This window comes from Hemicordylus capensis, chromosome 3, assembly GCF_027244095.1.
Source record: "Hemicordylus capensis ecotype Gifberg chromosome 3, rHemCap1.1.pri, whole genome shotgun sequence".
Taxonomy (NCBI): Eukaryota; Metazoa; Chordata; class Lepidosauria; order Squamata; family Cordylidae; genus Hemicordylus; species Hemicordylus capensis.
The window spans coordinates 357,695,551-357,717,920 of record NC_069659.1 but is presented as its reverse complement, the minus strand read 5'-3'; the positions used below and the strand labels follow the sequence as shown (position 1 = coordinate 357,717,920).

The 22,370-nt window shown below is 48.8% G+C and overlaps 1 protein-coding gene across 4 annotated transcripts in view; it reads left to right on the top strand.

The window, feature by feature from the left end:
• Nucleotides 1-22,370, top strand: part of FGF12 (fibroblast growth factor 12) — a 286,268-nt gene that overhangs the window by 194,560 nt on the left and 69,338 nt on the right. For 2 of the 4 annotated variants that reach the window (XM_053312084.1, XM_053312082.1), the window contains 2 exons: nt 9,446-9,556; nt 17,118-17,221. In XM_053312084.1, the coding sequence (XP_053168059.1) occupies nt 9,446-9,556; nt 17,118-17,221 (215 nt within the window). Of the gene's footprint in view, nt 1-9,442; nt 9,557-17,117; nt 17,222-22,370 lie in introns of all 4 variants that reach the window. The other 2 variants (XM_053312083.1, XM_053312081.1) reach the window with 1 other exon arrangement.

The following is a 22,370-nucleotide window of genomic DNA, read 5'->3' as shown; positions in this document are numbered from 1 at the left end:
TTGAGTTTGAGGCAACAGGGACATTTTTTCATTATTAGGAGCCCATTTTCTTCCCAGTAACTTTGAAGGCGTGCTGCCTCTCAGAACTTCCAGGTTTCTGTTCTCTGCTTATATATGTACGTTCTCTCCTTTTAAAATTAGCATTTCATATTTGTGTTATGCATAGTGGCTGATAGGATGAGGGAAATGAGTAATCCTCCGCTTTTGGACACGTTATGCCCCCCAAGTACTGTACTCCATCCCTGAGTCCCCTCCCACCAAGTTTCAGCGAAGCCTGTCCGATCAGCCTGGCCTTCCTGCACCCGGAGTTTTCACTTTTGCAGCCTCTTCTGTGCTACAGGACCCATCAGCAATAATTTGCAGCACTCCATAGACATTTTCAGAGGATGCCGTTTTTGGCAAAATGGGCTGCAGGGCTTTGTTTGTGTCGCTCTGACGTTCCGTGCCTGAGATTTAGACCTTCCATTCTTCTTTCCCCGTGTTCGAGCTGGAGCTGTCAGATTGGGGCTTGATTGATGACCCAGCTGGGCAAGCATCCCCTCTCCCCCTTAACTGCCCTTCAGACTGGAGAGCAAACAGCTTCTTATTTACTTAAATTAACTCCAGGCTGAAAATGTTGTCGGGTGAATTGCAGTCCTGCCCCCCAAGGAAGTGGAATGTTCTGGAGGGCTTGAGAAACCCAACAGCAAGACAGGGCGGGACTTCTCCTCCTCCTAACAGTGTCGAGTCCACGGCCGTTTGGGTTTTGAGGGTTGCTGGAAGGATGGAAAATCTTAACGTGGGAAGCTGCCATATACTGAGTCTGACCATTGGTCTATCTAGCTCCGTATTGTCTTCACAGACTGGCAGCAGCGGCTTCTCCAAGGTTGCAGGCAGGAATCTCTCCCAGCCCTATCTTGGAGATGCCGCCAGAGAGGGAACTTGGAACTTTCTGCTCTTCCCAGAGTGGCTCCATCCCCTAAGAAGGGGAATATCTTACTTTGCTGACACTTCTAGTCTCCCTTCCGTATGCAACCAGGGTGGACCTGCTTAGCTAAGGGGACAAGTCATGCTGGCTACCACAAGACCAGCTCTCTTCTCCTATCAGTTCTCCTCTCCTTAAATGTCTATAACTCATTCTTGTGACTCTACGAATCCAACCCTCTCAATCAGCAGGATTCCCAGCCTGGAGTAGGGCAGCAGTCCTAAGCACACCAACTTTAAAGGATATCTCATGGAAACCAATGGGGCTGACTGACTTGTTTCATTCTCCTGGGATGCATTTCTGCCTCCCTGGACATGCAGGCTCATAGGACGCACTCTCCCTCTAAGACGGGGCACGGGCCCATCTAGCTCAGGGTTGCCTGTGGCATCTGACAGCAGCCTTTGAAGATATCGAGCAGAGAGGAGGAGTGGGAGGTCTGGCATGTGGAGCTTGCAAAGAGGGCTCGGTTTTTGATGGCCATTTTTTTCCTGGAATAAATACTGGATGTGCAGTTGCACCCATGAGCCCCTCCCCCCCCAATTTGTCATAGGATGTTGAAATAAAACAAATCTGTCTGTGTAGGGAAACCTTGAGATGAGGTCATAAAGTCTAGGTTCAGATTTTGAGAGGGAGCTGGGGTTTGATTCTGCTAGGAGAATTGGCAGGCCAAGCCAGCCAGGCGTGAATCTGCAGAGGGCTGAGGAGGTGAAAGGAAAGGCAAAGTGTGCCGTTGAGTCGGTGTCGACTACTGGCGCCTACAGAGCCGTGTGGTTGTCTTTGGGTAGAATACAGGAGAGGTCTAGCATGGCCATCTCCTCCTGCGCAGTATGAGATGATGATGCCTTTCAGCACCTTCCTATAGCGTTGCTGCCTGATAATAGGCCCCAGCAGGGATTCGAACTGGCAACCTCATGCTTGCTAGGCAAGTCATTTCCCGCTGCGCCATGAGGTGGCTTCTGAGGAGATTAGCAACATTAAAAAGAAAAGGATTCTGAGGATAGCAACAGGGGAAGGGCCAGGATAATGGCCGGAAGAGGGACCTTGTGAGGCTTTCATCCAGAAGAGATTTACAGCCCTTCCACATGACTAGTGCCAGCCCCACTGAGATTGGGCAGCTATTTGGGGCCCTTGGGTGTGTAAAGAGCCCCCCCTACTGAGTCCCGAACCAGCCCAGTCACTGACTGGCCCTCCCCAGCATCCCGCAGTCCTTGTGAGATTGGCTAGAGAGAGGTAGGAGGAATACGGGGCTAGCAGGCCATATCTTCTTGCTGGAGCAGAGACATGTCTCTTGCCTAGAGGGCTCGACTGAAGGTCTCTCGCCAGGGCGCTTTCCAGATTACACCCTGCGACGGGGTCACGTTGGATCTTGGAAGGGGGCTTCCACACTTCCTGCATTGGGACACCGCAGTCCCTACACTGACAGCAGGGTGCCGTTCACATTGCCGATGCCTTGTTTTGAATTTCATTGCTGCAATATAGTGCTGTGCCATCGTGTATCTGGTGTAAAAAGGTTGCTGTTTTTTCGGGTTGTTCATTTCTGCGAGACGGCTCCCCCTGCTCTTTACATTTCAAATGTGATTTGCCTGAACAGAAGCATTTTGTTGCTGTTGAGCAGCTAGTCTGGAAAGCACCCTGGGTGCTTTCCAGATTCACCCTTACGACCGTGTCCCTACAGATCTGCAAAGTGTGCTTCATCCCTCCTGTGCTGTGACATCCTGTCATCCTGTGCTGTGTGCTGTGACACCGCAGTCCCTGTGCTGACAGCAAGGTGTCATTCATATTTCCAATGCCTTACTTTGGATTTTATCTTTGCAATTTAGTGCTACAACGTTGCAAGTCCGTTGCAGAAAAATGGCTGTATTTTCCTGTTTGACATTCTGGGGGTCGTTTTCAATATGACCCCCACTAATTGCGGCCCTTGCTCCGCTCTTCCATGCCTCCTGGGGGCCAGGAATTCCGACATCGGAATTCCCAAATTTCCAACTCGCACAGGCCTAGAACACAGTGTGGTTTCTTGGAGCAAAAATAAGCCCCCCTGAGTACATGTGTGAGATCCAAGGCTACCTGAGACCTCTCAGCATAAGCTCTCAGGGCAGGAGGTGGAGTCAGGATGGAGCGTCGAGGAGGCTTAACGGCCAGGAGGGGAAGCTGGAGGGACATGCAGAGCGTGACGGGGAGCCAGTGCCAAGTCAGGGGCCTGTGCTCAGAGACCTGCTGGAGTCCAGGCTGGGGAAATGCCGGCTCTTCAAGGCTCCCAAAGCCACAGGGCTGAAGCATTGTGTTTGAACGGCACTTCTGTCTTCTGAAGGATCTGGGCCATAACAATGGGACAGAAATCTGACATGTTTTCTCCCCATACCCCTGAGGTCCCATTTTGTGAATACTTTATGTTCAGTTCTGCAGTCAAGTGAGGAGCTGTCCGTCATCGCTCAGTGCTTGATCACCTGCTTTGCATGCAGAAGATAAAGGAGCTCAAGGGTACAGGCTGGGAAAGACCCTTCTTTGCCAGGAAGCCACTGCCAGTCAGAGTGGTCCATGTTGGGCTAGAGGGCCCAAGGGTCTGGCTCAGCAGAAGGCAGCTCCGCACGTTCAGGGGACAGTAGAGCTTCTTGCCTTGGCTGGATCGTTGAGAAGGAAATTGCTTCTGGCGGAGAGAATTGGGGCCATTGTGGAGATCCGTGGTGTGGGATCCCATGGGGCGCTCTTCAGCAGGAAGCCTTGCACAGGCCTCCTTTGGGCCAGCGGGAGATGCACACGGGCACTGCATTTCTGTGGGGCTTGTGCCAGGGAGCTTCCTGCTGACTGGGGCGCCTCGTCAAGTTGATAATTGTACAAGGAGCAGCAGCCGCAGAGCGGAGGAGAAGAGGAGCCGACGGCGCCTGACAGGCCAAAACGGTGCCTTCTGCTTTGGCATCGAATCGCTCCCGGATCCTTGTCCAGAGATGCCTCCAGTTAACCGTTGCTTAATAGCATCCATCTTGGCCCACTAAGAAAACGTTTCGCAGAATATTATTGTCTTAATCTGTTCTGCAGCCCTGGTACGTGCGGCCCTTTCTGCCAGAGATGCCACCGGCCATTTGCACAAATTGGTAAATAAATAATGTGGCATGAAGTCTCCAGCGAGCCACTGGAGGAGAAGGCGGAGGGTGCGCTCTGGGCAGAGCTCAGTCGGGCTTCAGACCAAACTGGAGTTTCCCCAGACAGCAGGCTTTATTGTGGGTTGACTGAGAGGCGAGTTTGAAGTTACCCCCCAGAACTGACACAGAAAGTGGGTTTTTTTTTAACCCCGAATATAAATTGGGCTACACTCTAATGAGCGATGAAAAACCCAAATTGTGTGTGACGTGCTCCTCAATAGCTTGCAGGGACTTTGGGATAAGTTTGGCCAATATGTGAATGCACCCCCTCCTTTCTGGAGGAGATGTGAACTAAAAGCTGGGTGTGAAATCTTTCTGGAGACTAGAGAGAGGAGTCTGCTTGTGGAGCAGAGGTGAAGCTACCCAGCTGGAGAAACTGGTCATATCCTTTGCTCTTTGCTTTCTAGATGAGCTCCTTCACATCAAAAGTGCTCTCCTCCTCCTCCTCCTCCTCCTCCTCTGTAAGAGATTTCCCACAGCTCTTTGGATCTTTCTGCAGGGTGTCTGCTCTGCTGTCAGAGGAGCTCTTGCCTTTGGACTTCCGGGCCAGAGTCCAGGGACTCCACACCTTCTGGGGCCCCGCAAATCGTCTTTAGAGACAGAGGGGGGAGTGGGGAAAGGAACATATGTGGGATGGGACTATGGTAGGTTGCCTGTTGAGATGTTTCTGCTAAGGCATATTTGCATCGATAGACCTGTTTTATAGTCTTACATTCTTGTGAGTTCAGTTGCCATTTGTGCCCTCAAGAACCCACGTGGTAAAAATACTGCGTGTGTCACAGTGTGTGTGTGTGTGTGTGTGTGGAGGGGGGGATGGTGCTTAACGTGGTGGTGGGGGAGGGGGGCTCCAAAGGCCTTGAGGTCCAGGTTCCAAAATTACCTAGGTAGGTGCACCTCTGTCAGCCATGCACAGGGCTGCAGCTCAGGGGAGTAGTTGGCCGGGGGCTGCTGCTTCTCTTTCAGAGTCTCCTTCCGAAAGGGATGCAGGGAGGGAGACGAAGATGCTCCTGCAAGTGTGACTTTGCAGCCTTTCCAGCTTGAGATCAGCAGGACAGAAAGAGTCAAAGCAGGGGAGCATCCTGGGGGCCAGTGCGGAGGCTGCTGTCAGTGCAGGTGGGGCGGGGGCTGGGGAGGGTGTTTTGTCTTTGCCCTGGTACGGCATGTGGGGCAATCAGCTCTGTGTCCTGGACCAGTTTCATTCCGCTGCGGTGAATTGACCCGGGAATTCTCTGGTGTGGAGCTTTGGTCTGTATGCTGCTCCTTGTCCTCCGCGCATGATGGCAGCTCTTTGCACATTGGCAAGCTCCTCGGGTGTCCAGGGTGTCGCTCCCAAAGGCGCAGGGCCAGAGGCTGCCTGGGGTGGTTGCAGCCGGGGCCTTTGTTTGGAGCAAGATCAGCAAGCGGGTGTGTGTGCGGGGGGGGGGGAGACAAGATAACGACAACAAATATTCATAGACCACTTTCCAACAAAAGTTCCCAAAGTGGTTTGCATAGAGAGAATTTTTGTTTTATTTTTTAACTTTAAAACACCTTGAAGAAAGCTCCAAAGAGTGAGGAATGAGCAGGGAGGAGGATTAATGTGCTTTCGATGTTGAGGAAGCAGATGGCCAGGCCACCACCTACCAGGGTTGGAAAAAATCGATGAGTTTAAAATATATGTGATTTTTTTTTAAATCAGATTAAACAAATTTAAATTGGATTTTTAAACATTTAAATTGATTTTATAAAACACAATTCATAAAGAACCTAGATCAAAGATATCATCATGAGTATTATTTTATTTATTCATTCATTCATTAGATTTCTAGCCCTTCAAAAAATGGCTCAGGGAAGTTTACACAGAGAAATATCATCATCATCATCATCATCATCATCATCATCATCATCATTAATCAGATTTGTATACCGTCTCAAACTTTCATCTCTGGGTGGTTTACAATAACATAAAACCAGTTAAAAACATATACAAAAACTTTAAAACACTTTAACAATTTAAAAATAACCAGAGATTAAAACCCAAAAATATTAGGAAGCTGAGAAAGCTTGGGCGAAAAGATGAGTTTTCAGGTGTTTTTTGAAAATTGCCAGAGATGGGGAGGATCATATCTCAGCAGGGAGCGCATTCCACAATCTCGGGGCAGCGACCGAGAAAGCCTGTCAAATAAATAAGATGGCTCCCTGTCCCCAAAGGGCTCACAATCTAAAAAGAAACACAAGATAGACACCAGCAACGGTCACTGGAGGGATGCTGTGCTGGGGGTGGAGAGGGCCAGTTGCTCTCCCCCTGCTCAATAAAGAGAATCACCACGTTAAAAGGTGCCTCTTTGCCAAGTTAGCAGGGGTTAGCATTAATCATAACTTCTGATTATATTCTGCGAACATGTTAACAGCAGTCTATAGGGAGGAGAGATAACAGACCTGATCAGTCCTATTCTGCAGGTGGTGTACATGCAGCGCACACACGCAGTCAAGACCTTGCTCCCCGCCCCCTCGCCCCCACAAAACGCGAAGACACAGGAGGTCAATGAATGAACAGAGGATTTGGGGGGATGGAGTAGGTCTCAGCAAGGAGGAGGAGTCTGGGTATAAATGCACGGGAGGGGCGGGGAATAGAAAGTGAAACCGAAAGTGAACAGAACATCTTCATGCACTCCTGGGGCAACGTTCTCCATTGCAGAAGGAGCATAGCTCTCATGGCTGCAGACCGTAAGAGAGACCCCATTTGGGAATGTTGTAATGAAGCTCCTGTAGCTGTGGGTAAGGCAGGCATGTGTGCGAGAGGCAAACAGTGCAACAACGAAATGCAAGGCCTGGTCGCCCGAATGAAACAGCATTATGAGAACTGTGCCACTACCTTCCCAAAATGAAACCTGCATCTGTCTCTAAATATGCATTACGGTGATGTTAGACAATAATGTACTTTTATAGAAAATGGTGATTAAACGAAATCTTCCTGACTAGTAATTTAAATTGTGATTTAAATCATTAAAATGGAGTCCTTCAGCTAGGGATGTGCCTGAAGCGCGGTTCGCACACTTTGAGGGAAATTAGAAGTGGAACTTTAAGAAAACAGAGAGCAGGTTTCCGCCGCTCCTTACAGCTTCCTGCTGGGGTGGCATGTATCCCCAAAAGCACCACACACTGCCAGCATGCACATGGCGCCCGCTCATGCTTTGAACCACACTTTGGGCACATCCCTACCTTCTGTGAAGCTAAATCAATTGTGTTTAAATCAAACCAGCCTTGCCACCCGCATGTGCTGAAGGTTTTCTGTGTAGTTTGTTGTAGAGCTTGATGCTTCTTGGGTGGGAGCGGGGAGTCAAGAGCTAGTGGTGGTGAAGGGATTGAGCTATGGACCATGAAGAAGCCCCAGGTTCAAATCTCACCTCAGCCCCTGAACGGACTGGGTGACCTTTAGCCACTTGCTGCCTTTAGGCAGCAAATTCTGTGGTATGGGGATAACAGCATGTTTACAGGGTATATTTGTGATGATTGCTGAGGCCAAATGTATCATGAAGCTGCAGTTGCAGGGGAGCAATGGCAGGAGAGAGGGCACGCCCTCAACTCCTGCCTGTGGGCTTCCAGCAGCATCTGGTGGGCCACTGTGTGAAACAGGATGCTGGACTAGAGGGGCTTCCTGGGGCCCAATCCAGCAGGGCTGTTCTTAGGTTCTTAAGGTCTCTGGACTAAAGTGTGATAAAGCTAGATATTGCTGCTGCTATTGAAAAACCTGTCGCTGTGATGGGTGTGGTGCGGGCTTGTGCATGGCATGGTCCCATGGGTCCTAGGATCAGAGGCTCTTGGCATTCTAGAGCGGGGAGATACCTGGGAGGTCTTCTAGCCCAACGTCCTGCTCCAGCATCCTTGACAAATCCAGTCCCCCCAGCAGAGAGTTCACCTCTGCATGAGGCGATCTGTTCCGCTGTCCAGCAGCTCTTACAGTTAGGAAATTGCTCCGAAGGTCTACCCCGATTCTGCTTCTTTGCCATTTCAACTCATTGGCTCCAGTTCTGCTCTCTGGAGAACAAGTCCGCTCCTCCTCCTGCACGACAGCCACTACACCCTCCCTGTCTGCGAGGCTTGGGGCACCCGGGGTAACCAGAACTGCCCTGTTCTGCTGGTTTGGGAGAGAGTGGAATAGAATCATCCCGCTCACTGAACCCTGCTGCCAGAGGTTGCTGCTTGAAGACATTTAATCCCAGGATGTGGGCTGTGCCCCACATCTCAGGAAGGAAGCGGGCTGATGCAGCAAAGTGTGGGTAGAACAGGCCCTCTCCTCCGCCGCTGGATAAGAGGAAGCTGAGCACCCTCCTTGCTAGACACCTGCCTGCACCGCCCCCCAGGAGGGAGGCCTGGGGGCTACACTAGATTCCTGCATCCAGAGGTTGCTGCTTGAAGACCCCAAGGCAGCTGACAGGAGGCAACGGCCCCTCTCCCTCCCTTCTCCAGCGGCATCCCTGAGTCTCCAGAGCAAGCCCAGAGCCTGCTGGGAAGCAGCTGGCCACTCTGGGAATGCTTCTGCTCTCACCAGAAACCCGGGTTGTGGCCTGGATTCGGTTGGGGGCAGAATCCTGTCTCCCTCCTACCCCATCCCTAAGGCCACCCAGTGTGAGGCAGATGGCATATCCCCCCCGCCCCGACTGTGGTGTTTTTCCAGTGTGTTCATTCCCAGACTGTGCCTAGTAAATACATTTGTAGTCGCCTCTATCGAGCAGCAGCAATATAGGAAGGTGCTGAAAGGCATCGTCCCATACTGCGCAAGAGGAGGCAGTGGTCAACCCCTCCTGTATTCTCCCAAGGAAACCACAGGGCTCTGTGGTCGTCAGGAGTTGACACCGACCCGACAGCACAGTCTCTTTTGCCATAGAAATGTGTGGCAACCCTTCACTTCTGTGGGGAAAAGTCAGGGGGTGCTGAATCTCCTCCCCGCCCTGGTAACATCGGCCACTAAGAGTTGGTCCTGCTTCTGTCTGCATAGCCCTTATTTTGGGTTCCCTGCTTGGTCACCTTGGCAGCCCAACCCAAGACGTTGGCCACCTGCACTCACTTCCTCCTCCCTGGTCCTTGGCTTTGCATGGAGGCACAGCACGGAGTCCAGGACAATCTCCCCTCCCCTCCCCTCGATCAATTTTGGAGCTGGGAAGAGAAGCGGGGCCTGTTGGCCTGAGCCGCTAGCCCTGGAGCCGGGGACCTCCCGGGTTGGGAGCGAGGCTGGAGCTCCTCATGCTTGCCCAGGGCAGCCTCTTGAAGCCCCGTCAGTCACGCTGGAGCGCAAGAGGATGGGGGAGAGCGGGCTATCCATGTACAGGGAGGTATATCTCTCTTTCTTTTTCTCTCCCAGCAGAGCCCCAGCTGAAAGGGATTGTGACAAGGTTATTCAGCCAGCAGGAGTTTTTCCTGCAGATGCACCCAGATGGGACGATTGATGGGACCAAGGACGAAAACAGCGACTACAGTGAGTCTCTTCCTTTGGCTGCCTGCTGATCAGTCATGGGCATCGGCGGGCTTTGTGGAGACGGCGTTAAATTACCGCCAAGGCAGCTGTTCCCGGCGATGGGCTCTCCTGTCAGCGCTTCCCCTTTAAATAAATCTCTCCTCTCCGGTTTTCGCACATTCTCTGCCCCTGACGCTGCAGCTGCTGCGGGTGGTGGAGAGAATAAAACTCTCACTTCCCAAGAAGGGAGTTTGAGCTCTCGCCAAGAGAGGAGCAGGGAGGTGAGATTTATCCCGGTGGCAGATTGACTGCCTGGCTGGTGAGAGAAGAGAGCTGGGCAGGGAGTGGGAGTTGGGGAAAGGGGGGGCCGCCGTCTCCCCCACTAGGCGCGTTGGGGGGTGTAACCCTCCTCCTCTGGGTGGTGTGCAGCAGGTAGGAACCAGTTAGAGTGGGCTGCCTCCTGCAGGAGACCCCAGCCGCTTGCCTCAGGAAGGTCACGAACAGGCCCTGCAGCCGGTCAGTGGTGGATTTATGGAGAGGCAATGTAGGCATTTGCCTACGGCGGCAAAATTTGAGGAGCAGCACATTTTGCCCCTCCTCAAATTTTGCCGCCCCTCTCTGTGGGCAGCGGTGGCTACAGCAAGGGTAGAGTGGGCGAGGAGAAAGGCCCCTCATTTATCTTATATTTTAAAAGGCAAACCTTTTTTGTTTAAGGTAGAAGGGCGGCAAAAGCCTCTTTGCCTATGGGCAGCAAAAAGCTTAACCCGCCCCTGCAGCCGGTGCTCTTCTGCTTCTGCTCGGCCCCAGCAGCCGGACTCCACTGCAGCCACAGGGATCCCCAGAGGGCATCTTTGGCTCTCTTGAGGCCACGGCCCTTGACGCTCCGGCTGTCACTGGAGGCTCCGTGACTTGGTGGCCGCTGTTCACGCTTTCCCCATTTCCCGGAAAGGCAAGAAAGGGAAGCAGGCTAGCCCAGACACAGACAGACACACAGACTGACTGACTGTGCCTCCAGCTGTAAAGAAGCATCCATTTCCCCCACAGCGGCTGCACCCCCTTCTCACCCACCCCCAGGCACCTTCTTGCCAGCCAGCTGCAAAAGTCTCTTCTCCTGGCTTCGTTTAAACGGCCAAACTGCTTCTCGCCAGCCCCACACGAGCAGTGAGATGGTGAAGCTGCTAGTAGCCACCAGCTCCTAGAAGCCAGAAATGCTTCTTTAAGTAAGCATCTTCTGTCCCTGGGATCAGGAAGGCAGTCTCCGGGATACCGCTGCCCGCACAGCTCTGCGAAGAGCACCCATGGCCTGACACTCTCGTGAGCGGGCAGAGTCCGTGTGGGATTTGGTGCCCGTCATCGTCCGTGTTCATCCTTGTGAACATAGATGCCGGTTGCTCTCTTCTCGGGGATCCAAGCACTTAGTGCCCGTCCTGTCATCCTGTGCCCCCTCTCCCTACGGCTTACATAAGAACAGCACTGCTGGATCAGGCCCAGGGAGGCCCTTGGGTAGTCCAGCATCCTGTTTCCCACAGTGGCCCACCAGATGCCACTTGGGAGCCCACAGGCTAGCGCTGAGGGCTCGCTTGCCAGGTGGGGGGAGCAAGGGACACCGTGGGGATTGCGGATGCCCCCATGTGACTGTGCCGCTTGACAGGCTGACAAATCCGGGACGGGCTTTGCGGTGGTTCCACTCCTACCTCTCAGGCGGATTCCAGATGGTGTCCCTTGGACACTGTTGCTCTTCAAAATCTGAACTTTTATATGGTGTCCTCCAGTGCTCCATACATGAAACCGCTGGGAGAGATCATCAGGAGATTTGGTGCAAGGTGTTATCAGTATACTGATGACACCCAAATCTATTTCTCCATGTCAAGATCATCAGAAGGCATAACCAGGAGGCAGTGATGGGCTGGATGAGGGAGAACAAACTGAGACTGAATCCAGATAAGACAGAGGTACTTATTGTGCGGAGTCAGAACTCGGGAGACAGTTTTGATCTGCTGGTTCTGGATGGGATCACAGTTTCCCAGAAGGAATAGGTATGCAGTTTGGGGGTGCTTCTGGACACAAAACTCCCTGGTGTCCCAGACTGAGGGGATGGCCAGAGGTGCTTTTTATCAGCTTCTGCTGACATGCCAGCTGTGTCCATTTCTTGAGATAATAAATAAATAAATAAATAAATAAATAAATAAATAAATAAATAACCTCAGAACAGTGGTGCATATGTTAGTAACTTCCAGACTTGACATAGTGCATTCTATGTGGGGCTGCCTTTGTATGTAGTCCCACAACTTCAGTTGGTACAGAATGTGACAGCCAGGTCGATCTCCAGGGCACCTTGTAGAGACCACATCACTCCTTTCTTAAAAGATCCCCACTGGCTGCCGATAAGTTTCCAGGCAAAGTACAAGGTCGTGGTTATAACCTATAAAGCCCTAAACAGCTTGGGCCCTGCTGGGTATTTAAGAGAACGTCTTCTTCACTATGAACCCCACCGCCCATTGAGTTCATCTGGAGAGAGGTCCGTCTGCATTTGCCACAGGCTCATCTGGTGGCTACTCAGGGACAGGCTTTCTCCATTGCTGCCCCAAGTCTTTGGAATGTCCTTCCTGCTAAAATAAGAGCATCCCCATCCCTGACAACTTTTTAAAAGGCAGTTAAGACACATTTGCTCACCCAGGCTTACAGTTTTTAACATTGTGTTAAATTAAAATTATTTTAATGTTTTAATTTGCACTATTGTATTGTAAACCACAAGAGACATAATTTTTGGGCAGTATATAAATAGGTTTAAATAAATAAATAAGTAAAATGAAGAAATGCATAGCCACATCTGCCAGTAGCGTGCAGAATCTTAAAGTAAGCATTCCTGAGATTTCTGTCTTAGCAGAATACATTAATGCTGATTGACTCAGGCAAGGCAAACATTGATGTTAGGAAGCAGCACAGCCCCAATGAAAACACCATTATTTGCATAAGGGACATGGCTAATATTTGAAAGGTTTTTTAAATTAATTGTTGATGGAGTACATATTTTAATACCTTCATTGTTGGATGGCTGATGAGGCCTTATGCCAAACAAGATGCCCAGTGGCCAAGAGCTGGTAGTCCCATGAAACGGGACCTGATAACATTTGCTGCTAGAATGATGTGGGCAAGGTAAGTTCAAGGGGTGTGCACAAAAGGAAAAATCAGTTCATCAGGCCCAATCCTATCTGAAATAAGAGAGGTTGGGATCGGGTACTTTGGACCCTTCCCATGGTCAGAAACGGGGATTTTCCTGTGAAAATCTCTCCATAGAGGTCTATGGGGACAGTGAAAAAATATCAACCCCCCCCCAGAAAAAAAGCTAGCTCAAAGAAGAGCTCTGAACGTCACCCCCACAAGTCGGTAAGGATGGCTGTACTCTGTATATGTGATTGCAAGTAAATCCAGCCATCATTTTCATTTTTAATTAATTTTTTTAAACTTACCTGGAAATCCAAGAATCCGTCATCATAGAAGAAAAGCTATGTAACACCAAAGAATCTTGGGGACATGATGTAAAACCTAGAATTGGTCACTTTATTTCTTTAAACCCAAAATAAATGCATGGACAGGCAGATAGGGGGCAGAAGATGGGTTTTGGTTTTTTACTCCACCATGATCGTTGGGGGAGGGACCCTGCTGCCATTGGGAGCTTCAAAGCAAGGTTGGAGGGGGACAAACAGAGTCAGAGAAGTTGGACCTGAACTGAGCTTCCCTACATGGGATTTGGAACATCTCTGACCCCCCTCAGATTTAGCCTATGCCAAGTCATTTTCGACCCCCGAAACCGACCTTGCACACCCCCAGTAAGTTCTCACTGAAATAGGTGTGTGCTTGAGGCAACCTGCATGGAACTGGTGTTCTGCTGGGATAACTTGAAGCATGCATTGCAAGCCATTATTGCAGAAACACAAGTGAAGAAGTGTGGCCAACTTCAGTTCACAGCCTGATAGACTGTGAAGACAATCCCTGCACCCATAAGCAGTTGACTCTTTGCAGCAGCCAACATGAGAGTCACCTGTAACTGGAAACAAAATGCCCCCAACAACCTTACAGTGGTAGAACAAAGTATAAGAGATCACCAAAATGGAGAAGCTGACCCATCCAAAAGGATGATGTAGACAGAAATGACCCATTTTTAGAGTTGAATTTTCCATATACCTGTAGTAGAAAGTACACAGAAACTGGACCCATATTTAGAGCTGGTTAGGTACGAAGAACAGTTGCTGGGAGGATCCAGATCTCAGCAATATAGAAGCATGGTCAGTTTTCTTCTGTTTAGTACCATCAGGGAGCAGAGCTGGTTCTAAGCACAGCCAGGCTCCTTCCTTCCTTCCTTTCTGTGATTGAAGCTAATGTGACAGAGACTCCGGTGCAAATTGGTAGCCTTCTTTTTGGGAGGCAAAGAAACCATTGTTGCCTCACCATTTTATATATTATTTACTGTGTACAATTTCCTTCATGATGTTTGATGTATAAAAATATTGAATAAAATAAAAGTTGTTAAAACCACTGAACTGTCAAACTACTGAACAGCAGTACCGCCTTTGTACCATGTTCCTGGCTTGAGGCAAGCTAAGTCTGTTTCGATAGTCCAGGGATTTTATTTGAACCTTGTCTTTATTATTATTTATTTATTCGATTTCTATACCGCCCTTCCAAAAATGGCTCAGGGCTTAAAGAGGACGCATCCTGGCTTCCCACATTTGATGCTTGCCCACAATCCAAACGTTCAGCCCTGCTTTGAAAAATGGGGGTGTTGATACTGTGGCTGAATGCAAGGTAGGAGTTCAGAAATGGGAAATGTTTTGGATAGCTTTAAAAGGGCTTAGACAAATTCACGGAGGACAGGTCTGTCAATGACTACTGTCTGGTGGCTATAGGCCACCTCCAGCCTCAGAAGCAAGATGCCTCTCAATGCCAGTTTCAGGGGAGCCACAGCAGCAGGAGAGACAGGGCATGCCCCCCCCTCTTGCCTGTGGGCTCCCCAGGGGCATCTGGTGGGCCACTGTCTGAAACAGGGTGCTGGACTAGTTAGGCCTTGGGCCTGATCCCCCAGCACTGCTCTTATATTGCTCCATAGTGAACTTTCCCTGGTTGCTCTTGAGGAGCCCTGCCCCTCTTTCTTCAGGCAGCCTCGGAGACAGCCCTTCATCACAAGACAAATGAGCAGCAGGGAGTGAGTGATGGAGGCCATTTACCTTCATTATCTGTAGTGATGTGCTCCATTTTTTTCCAGTCAAAAGTGCTTATAAATAGACTTGTTAATTGCAAGGTTTTGGCACACACTGATGTAGCACCAAAGGTTCAGAAATAGTTTTGAGCCTGGATTGGCAGAGCTTCTTGTGAAGTTGGCCACTTTGCTTTCACAGAGTTCAAAATTAGGCTCGTTCTTTGGGCCAGACTCCAATTTATATTTATTTTCATGCTAAAGATGCATAAGTAAAACTGCATGCAAGAGAAAAAAGCATCTCCACATTTGGAATAGTTCAGCTATCCAAACCGCCTCTCCCCTTCCGGAAAGATGGCTCAGGGCGCTGTGTGTCCAGGCACTATCAGGACAACCTCCTCCAAGCACTGCGCTGCATAGGTTTATGGCATCTCTGCAAAGGGCTTCCACGGACAGGTGTTTCTTGGAGTGACAGGGAACCCTGTAAAGGCAGAGCAGTACCTCTGCATGACCCCTTGTGTGCTTCTGGCTCTTCTCCTGTTGTGTTTCTGTGTGTTTGTTTTTTACATTTCTGTCCTTCCGCTCTTCATCCGAGGAGCTCAGAGTGGTGTACATAGTTCCATTTATCCTCACAACAACCCTGTGAGGTAGGCTAGGCTGAGGGATATGTGACTGGCCCAGATTCACCCAGTGAATTTCATGACTGAGTGGGGATTTGAACTTGGGTCTCCCTGGTCCTGTTCCAGTACTCTAACCACTACACCACACTGGCTGTGGAAGATCCTGGAGTGTTCTGGGATGCCTATGCTGGGCTGATAACCAGGGCGCTTCCCAGACTAGCTGCTCAACAGCAGCAAAATGCCTCCTTTCAGGCATGTTGCATTTGAAATGTAAACAGCAGAGGGAGCAGTCTCGCCAAAACTAACAACCTGAAAAAACAGCACCTTTTTCACGCCGGAAATACGACGTCCTAGCTCCATTTTGCAGCGATTAAGTTTGAAACAAGGCACTGGAAATGCGAACGACACCCTGCTGTCTGCGTAGGGACTGCAGTGTCACAGCACAGGAAGTGTGGAAGCACACTTCTGAGATACGTCCTCCTGACCCTGTCGCAGGGTCTAGTCTGGAAAGGGCCCTGGTGAGATATCTGGATATCAGCGCTTCACTAGGAGCGTGGTGAGAATCCAAAGCTAATTCCATGGGCCTCTTGGCTGACACCCTTATACAGCCTCACCTGCACACTGAGACTTTCTGAGAAACTTGCCTTAAGCGCTTTACAAGCTGCTTCCCCATCTGTGCATTGTGAGGCTTGGAGCCAAACGAGGTGTGTGTCTCTGTTGCCAGATTTGGCTTTTTTAAAGCCAAATTTTGGGTTGTGGCCCATTTGACTCACGAGTATACCCCTTAGGTTCTGGCCACCCTGTTTTACCTGAGAGGCACCTGTAGCCAACTTCTGACGTCCCCCCTCCCCCCGTTAATGAGGTTGCCAGTTTGAGTGGAGGAAGAGCTGACCTGGGTGGCAGAGATCTGTTTATGTTTATTGTACATGTTGAGCATTGGCATGGTGCTGTGCTTGGGACTCACTGTGGGGTGTTCTGCTACTGTGAGCTGCCAGTTGCCTTGAAGAGGAGTTTGCACCAATGTTTGGATTTAGCAGCATATAAATCAATACAGCAAGCTCACTAACAAGGATGTCAGAGGCTGCCACATGTGTATGGCGCCAGGGGCCCTGCCCAGCATCCCGTCACTGTCAGGTGTTCGTTGGGTGGGCATGAGAGGCGAGGCCTTTTCTGTGGTGGCACCTAGACTTTGGAGCCCCCTGCCTGGGGAGGCCCACCTGGCTCCAGGCTTGCTTGTCTTTTGCAGGACGGTTCAGCCCAACACGCTTCAAGAGGCATCTGGCTCTTGACGAACTGTTCCTCCAGTTGCCAGGGAGCAGTGGCAGGAAAGGGGACCTGCTTTTATGTCCGCCTGATGTGCTTCCCAGAGGCATCTGGTGGGCCACCATGGGAAACAGGATGCTGGACTAGATGGGCCCTGGGCTTGATCCAGCAGGGCTCTTCTTGTGTTCTTATGGGTCTGTCGATGTTTACTCCCTGCTAAATTGTATGTTGTTTCTTCTTTTATATATGTTTTAATGTGGTAATTACGTTATAGATTATGCAGTATTGCACATGGAAGCCATTTGGAATACCTTGCATAGAAAAGTGGGGAAAACCTTTCTGGAAGTAAATGTAGGGTAAAAGTCGAGTGGGTTTGTGTGTGCATGTGGGGGGACCAGCCGTGTGGTGGTTCCTGATGTGTTATGGGATTGCTGGACTCAATGACCTACCCATTCCTTCTTGCCCATTGATTCATTGGTATGCTCCCCTCTGTTCCCCTCTCCAGCCCTCTTCAACCTAATTCCAGTGGGCCTTCGTGTGGTGGCCATCCAGGGCGTGAAGGCGGGCCTCTACGTGGCCATGAACGCTGAGGGGTATCTCTACAGCTCAGTAAGTTCACAGCATGGCTTTGGGGTCTTGGTAGAGCAGTACTAATGGTATCTTGTCAATGTGTTAAATGTTTCTCAGTTAGATGATGACTAAACATGATATTCTTAATGTGGGGTGTGTGTTTTTGTAAGAAGAATTGTGTAAGAAGTTGTTCACACGTGTGTGTGTGTGTGTGTGTGTGTGTGTGTGTGTGTGTGTGTGTGTGTGTGCACAAAACTCCAGTGGGCATGGATGAGAGGGAAGGTGTTTTGGTGACATCATGGGCACTCTGGCTTTTCCTTGGTTCAGACTTAACCATGTTGAAAACTTGCAAAACCATTTGGTCACATCTAGCCCCAGAAGAGAAATAGAGGTCTGTTTCTGTTGGATGCAGTGAGGGCATTTTCAGACTGTTCCCCTGCTCCTAAAACACTGTATCTGCATGAACTTCCATGCTTGTTTGGTACTTGCTCTGATATAGATGGAGCAGACTGGTGTCTCACCAATCTGTTTCTCAGCCTGCAACAAACACTCGAAAGTGCCTTCCGGCATTTCCCCAGCTCCTGTCTCCTGGGCTCTTGCACACAGTCCTTACCTGATGCTGGCTTGCTTCCACAGAAGCTTCTCTTGCAATGACAGAGAACGGTCCAGATGAATTGTGGCTTGTCCATATTCTGTATTCGGTGGAGCCACCTTGAATTAGCATATAAATTGATGGTAATCAGAATGAATTCTGCACAGGAATGAGAGCGTACAGAGCTGGTCCTTCCCTGGAGCAATATGAAATGGCCACCTCAGACTTCAGAATTTGGTTGCCATTAAGAGCAGTTGACTGGCAGACAGATCTGAAAGGGAATATGCAACACACAACCCTCATTCATTTCAGCAGGGCTTGCCCAGGAGAACTTCTCAGTACATTGCGTTCCAACTGGATTAGTGAAAGGGGAGTGCCAAAAGCCGCTTGAGAGCCTGTATTGTGTAAATTTGTGTAAGTTGTATATAGAGTATGGTTTGCCTCCTGCCCAGATATTTTGGTGCTTACTTGGAGTGTTAGTCCCATGGTGTGTTGGAATTAACCAGGGTTAGTTATTCAGGGCAGGGCCGTAGAAACACTACAACAAAAGCCTAGTAAAGCTGCCTATTTGACTAATTCTAGCGCAGTCATTTTTTGTAAAGTGGCATGGAAGGGCGCGGGGAGGTTATTCATCAGGGGACTCATTTAAAATAAATAATTGATTCTTGCCGATTTACTAAATAGGGCAGTTAGTTTGCTAGAAATGCCTTCATGCTTCATTTGATCCTGCTTGATTGCTGCCTGATTAAAGTTGTTACTAAGGTGGTTGCTTTTCCTATCCTGCAGTTGGGGCTGAGAATGCAGATGTGATGTTTTCCGACTCCGTTGTTTCCCTGGCTGGGCATCCAGGGATCTCAGACAACCAGGGTGGATTGATTTAAATCAAGGCAATTTAAATCACCAAGGGGAAACCTCAGTTGAAATTATTAATTTAAATCAGTTTACCACTGATACGTCTTCACATACTTCTTAAACAGTGGGGCAGATCTGGTCACTAAACCATGTTAATTTATAACTCAGTAGAACATTTACGACATCTAAGATGGTACACTTTCTGTAACTTTTAGATAACTTTCTTTTTACTAATTTAAGAAATAGTATATAGTACTTTTTGAAAAAATGTAATGGATATTTTGACTCATTTATTGATTTATATTTTTATACCACCTGCTATGTACAACTCATTACCTGTGTCAGTCAGCCTGCCCTCCCCTCTCCTTGTTGCTTACGCTTGACACATTTTCTTTTTAACTCTGAGAAGGCATTTCTTCAACATATTTCCAGATGTGTCTTTCTTATGACCAGAAGCTATGACCGTTTTTCTGTGACAAAGTGTAGGAAGCTAGGTACAGAATAATGCCTTCCCTTTTTCTTTCCACTGGTTTTCTATTCCACCTCCTTTCCTATATTCTGTGTCAAGACAGACAGATACCAAAGAGGCTCCTCTGCTTTGGTTCAGCCCCTCCACAAAACTACCACCCAGCCTGTGTCTTTGTCCATGTGGCTTTAGGCTGCTTGGAAACAGAAACTGAAAGTCCAGACATTTCCAGGTTTCATCTGCTGGGCAGACTAGAATTGTTTTCATGAGATGAAACTGAAATGAATGCTCACCTTTGATGGGCAGATGATTAATTCAGTGTATGCGGTAGAAAGCCATTCATTCATGTTTAGGAGACTGTTAAGTGTTGGTGTTGAGGATACCATAGACAGCCAGGAAAACAAACAAATGGATACTAGAACAAATCAATCCAGAATTTTCACTCGGGGCACAAATGACCAGGCTCAGACTATCATACTTCGGACATGTTATGCAAAGACCCAGCTCCTTTGAGAAGTCTATAACGCTGGTGAAAGTGGAAGGAAAGAGAGGACGACCAGCAGCAAGGTGGTTGGACTCGATTACGACAGCAATGAATCAGGTCTCACTGCTGAGAGACCTGAAAGGCCAAGCTGAAGACAGATCATCCTGGAGAGAATCTATCTATATGGTCACTAAGAGTCGACACCAACTTAATGGCACTTCATTAATCAATCAATCAATCAAGTGTTGGTGTTGCATGCTTATTCATTCATTCATTCATTTTATTGTTTGAGTTATATACTGCCTTTCATAAAACGTATCTGAAGGCAGTTTACAAAAGTTAATACAATAAAATTCCATAAAATCACATTAATACTCTAAAATAAATTAAGAACATAAACACACCAAAAAGGAACAGTGATTAAAAACAGAGCAGTGTCGTGAAAACAGTTTGTGATGAGATTTCATTTTTAACCCCGTTATTTTTTACATGAGAATTTGAAATTCTAAATCTTATCTACATTTTTTAGAAATTGATATCAATAAAAATATCCAACTTAAATAATAAGCACATAACAGAAGAACAGCCCTGCTGGATCAGGCCCAAGGCCCATCTAGTCCAGCATCCTGTTTCACACAGTGGCCCACCAGATGCCTCTAGAAAGCCCACAGTCAAGAGGTGAGGGCTTGCCTTCTCTCCTGCTATTGCTGCCCTGTAACTGGAATTTAGAGGCATCTTCTTGCCTCTGAGGCTGGGGGTGGTCTATAGCCACTGGACTAGTAGCCATGGATAGACCTGTCTTCCATGAATTTGTCTAAACCCCATTTAAAGCCATCCAAGCTAGTAGCCATCATCAAATCCTGTGGCAGAACATTCCATAGATTATGCACTGTGTGAAAAAAGTATTTTATTTTGTTGGTCTTAAATTTCCCGATCTTCAATATCATGGGATGATCCCTGGTTCTAATTTGAGAGAGGGAGAAAATTTTTTCTCTGTCCACTCTCTCTACTCCATGCATAATTTCATATACCTCTATCATGTCTCCCCGTAGTCTCTTATTTTCCAAAGTTAAGCACCCCAGATGCTGTAGCCCTGCCTCATAAGGAAGGTGCTTTAAGCCCCTGATCATCTTGGCTGCCCGCTTCTGCACCTTCTCCAGTTCTACAATGTCCTTCTTAAGATACAGTGACCAAAGCTTTAAACAGTACTCGAGATGTGGCCGCACCATAGATTTGTATAAGGGCATCATAATACTAGCATTTTTATTTTCAGTCCCTTTCCTGGCGATCCCTAGTATGGAACTGGCCTTTCTCACAGCTGCCACGCACTGAGACGACACTTCCAGTGAGCTGTCCACCACAATTCTAAGATCCCTCTCCTGGTCAGTCACTGACAGCTCAGATCCCATCCGTTTATATGTGAAGTTGTGGGTTTTTTGCCCACCCTGCACACAACTGCATTGATTTAGATTGTGAGCCCTTTGGTGACAGTGAGCCATTTTTAAAATTTATATATATCTACGTAAATCACTTTGGGAACTTTCGTTGAAAAGCAGTATATACATATCCGCCATATGTAATTGGAGAACATGCATTTCTTCACATTTCGGTCCTGCCCTAGGTGAGCCTCAGGGTAGTAGTTTAGAAAGCTGGGGCCCTCCCTCTGACCCTGCCCTGCGGGGTGGGGGCATGTTCTGTGCTGCCCCACATGGAATGCCCTGCACACTGTGCACTAGCAGATTGGAAGGGCTGTGCTCAGCTTTTCCTACTCCTGTGCTGCTTTCCACATAGAGGGAGAGGTTAGGTGGTGGTTCCCAACCCCCCACAGGGGATGCATTTTTAAAAAAATATGACCCTCCTCCTGCTCTTGGGAGTGGCTCAGTCCACATTTTGAACATAAAAAGAGCCTGGGGGCTGGGTTGGGTTGGGGTAAGGGTGGGCCCCCAAGCCAATAATCCAATACCCCCTGTGCTGGGAGTATGCCCCATTGAATTCAGTGGGAACTGGCTCAGTCGGGGCGGGGAGGAGGACTGACCCCCTCTTGCCCTCCCCAGATGCCCATGTCTGGGGGCAGAGGGAGCCTGACCTGGAGGGGGCTTTGCCCAGGTCCCAGTTTTTCCACATAGCCCCACAGGTTCCCAGACTGGCAGTTCTTTGAGCAAGGAAATGGCGCCACTTTCCACATCTGGGCTCCTGTTTCTTTGTTTTCTGTGCAAAAGCGTCCACCTTGTCTAGACTAAAAGGAACAAGGAGACGGCTCTCTTTTGGTGAGGACCCAGGGCTCATGCTGGCCCTTTCCCTCGCTGCTCTTCCTTCTTCCTCCTTTATCATGAAGACCATTTCACCCACTCTTTTCTTTTTGTAAAACAAAATGTGCACCTCTGCACTCATGTACCTGAAAGTCCATTTTAGTTGCTTCATGAGCCTCCTTCAACCCCGCCCCCATATTTCCCCCTCCTTGCTAGTCACTTTCACCACTGTTGTCAGAGATGTGAGTTTGAATTGGAAAATTTTCCATACAATTTCCCCCCATTTGCATAAATTTCCTCCCCTCAACAACAGCAACACACATACACACATTTTCCTGATGCCCTAAATAGATTGTTCTCTGATCTGACATGTTGTTCAAACTATTTATACTCTAAAGTTTTTCAAGTATTCGAGTAGAAGTTTTAGAAACAGAAAATTGTATATGGAAAAATAAAGTTTCCACCCCACATCTCTGTTAGGGGTACAGCTGTGTCAGCATCAAGTGAGGAGGGGGAATAAGCAAAGCCTCAGTCCCCACCCAGAT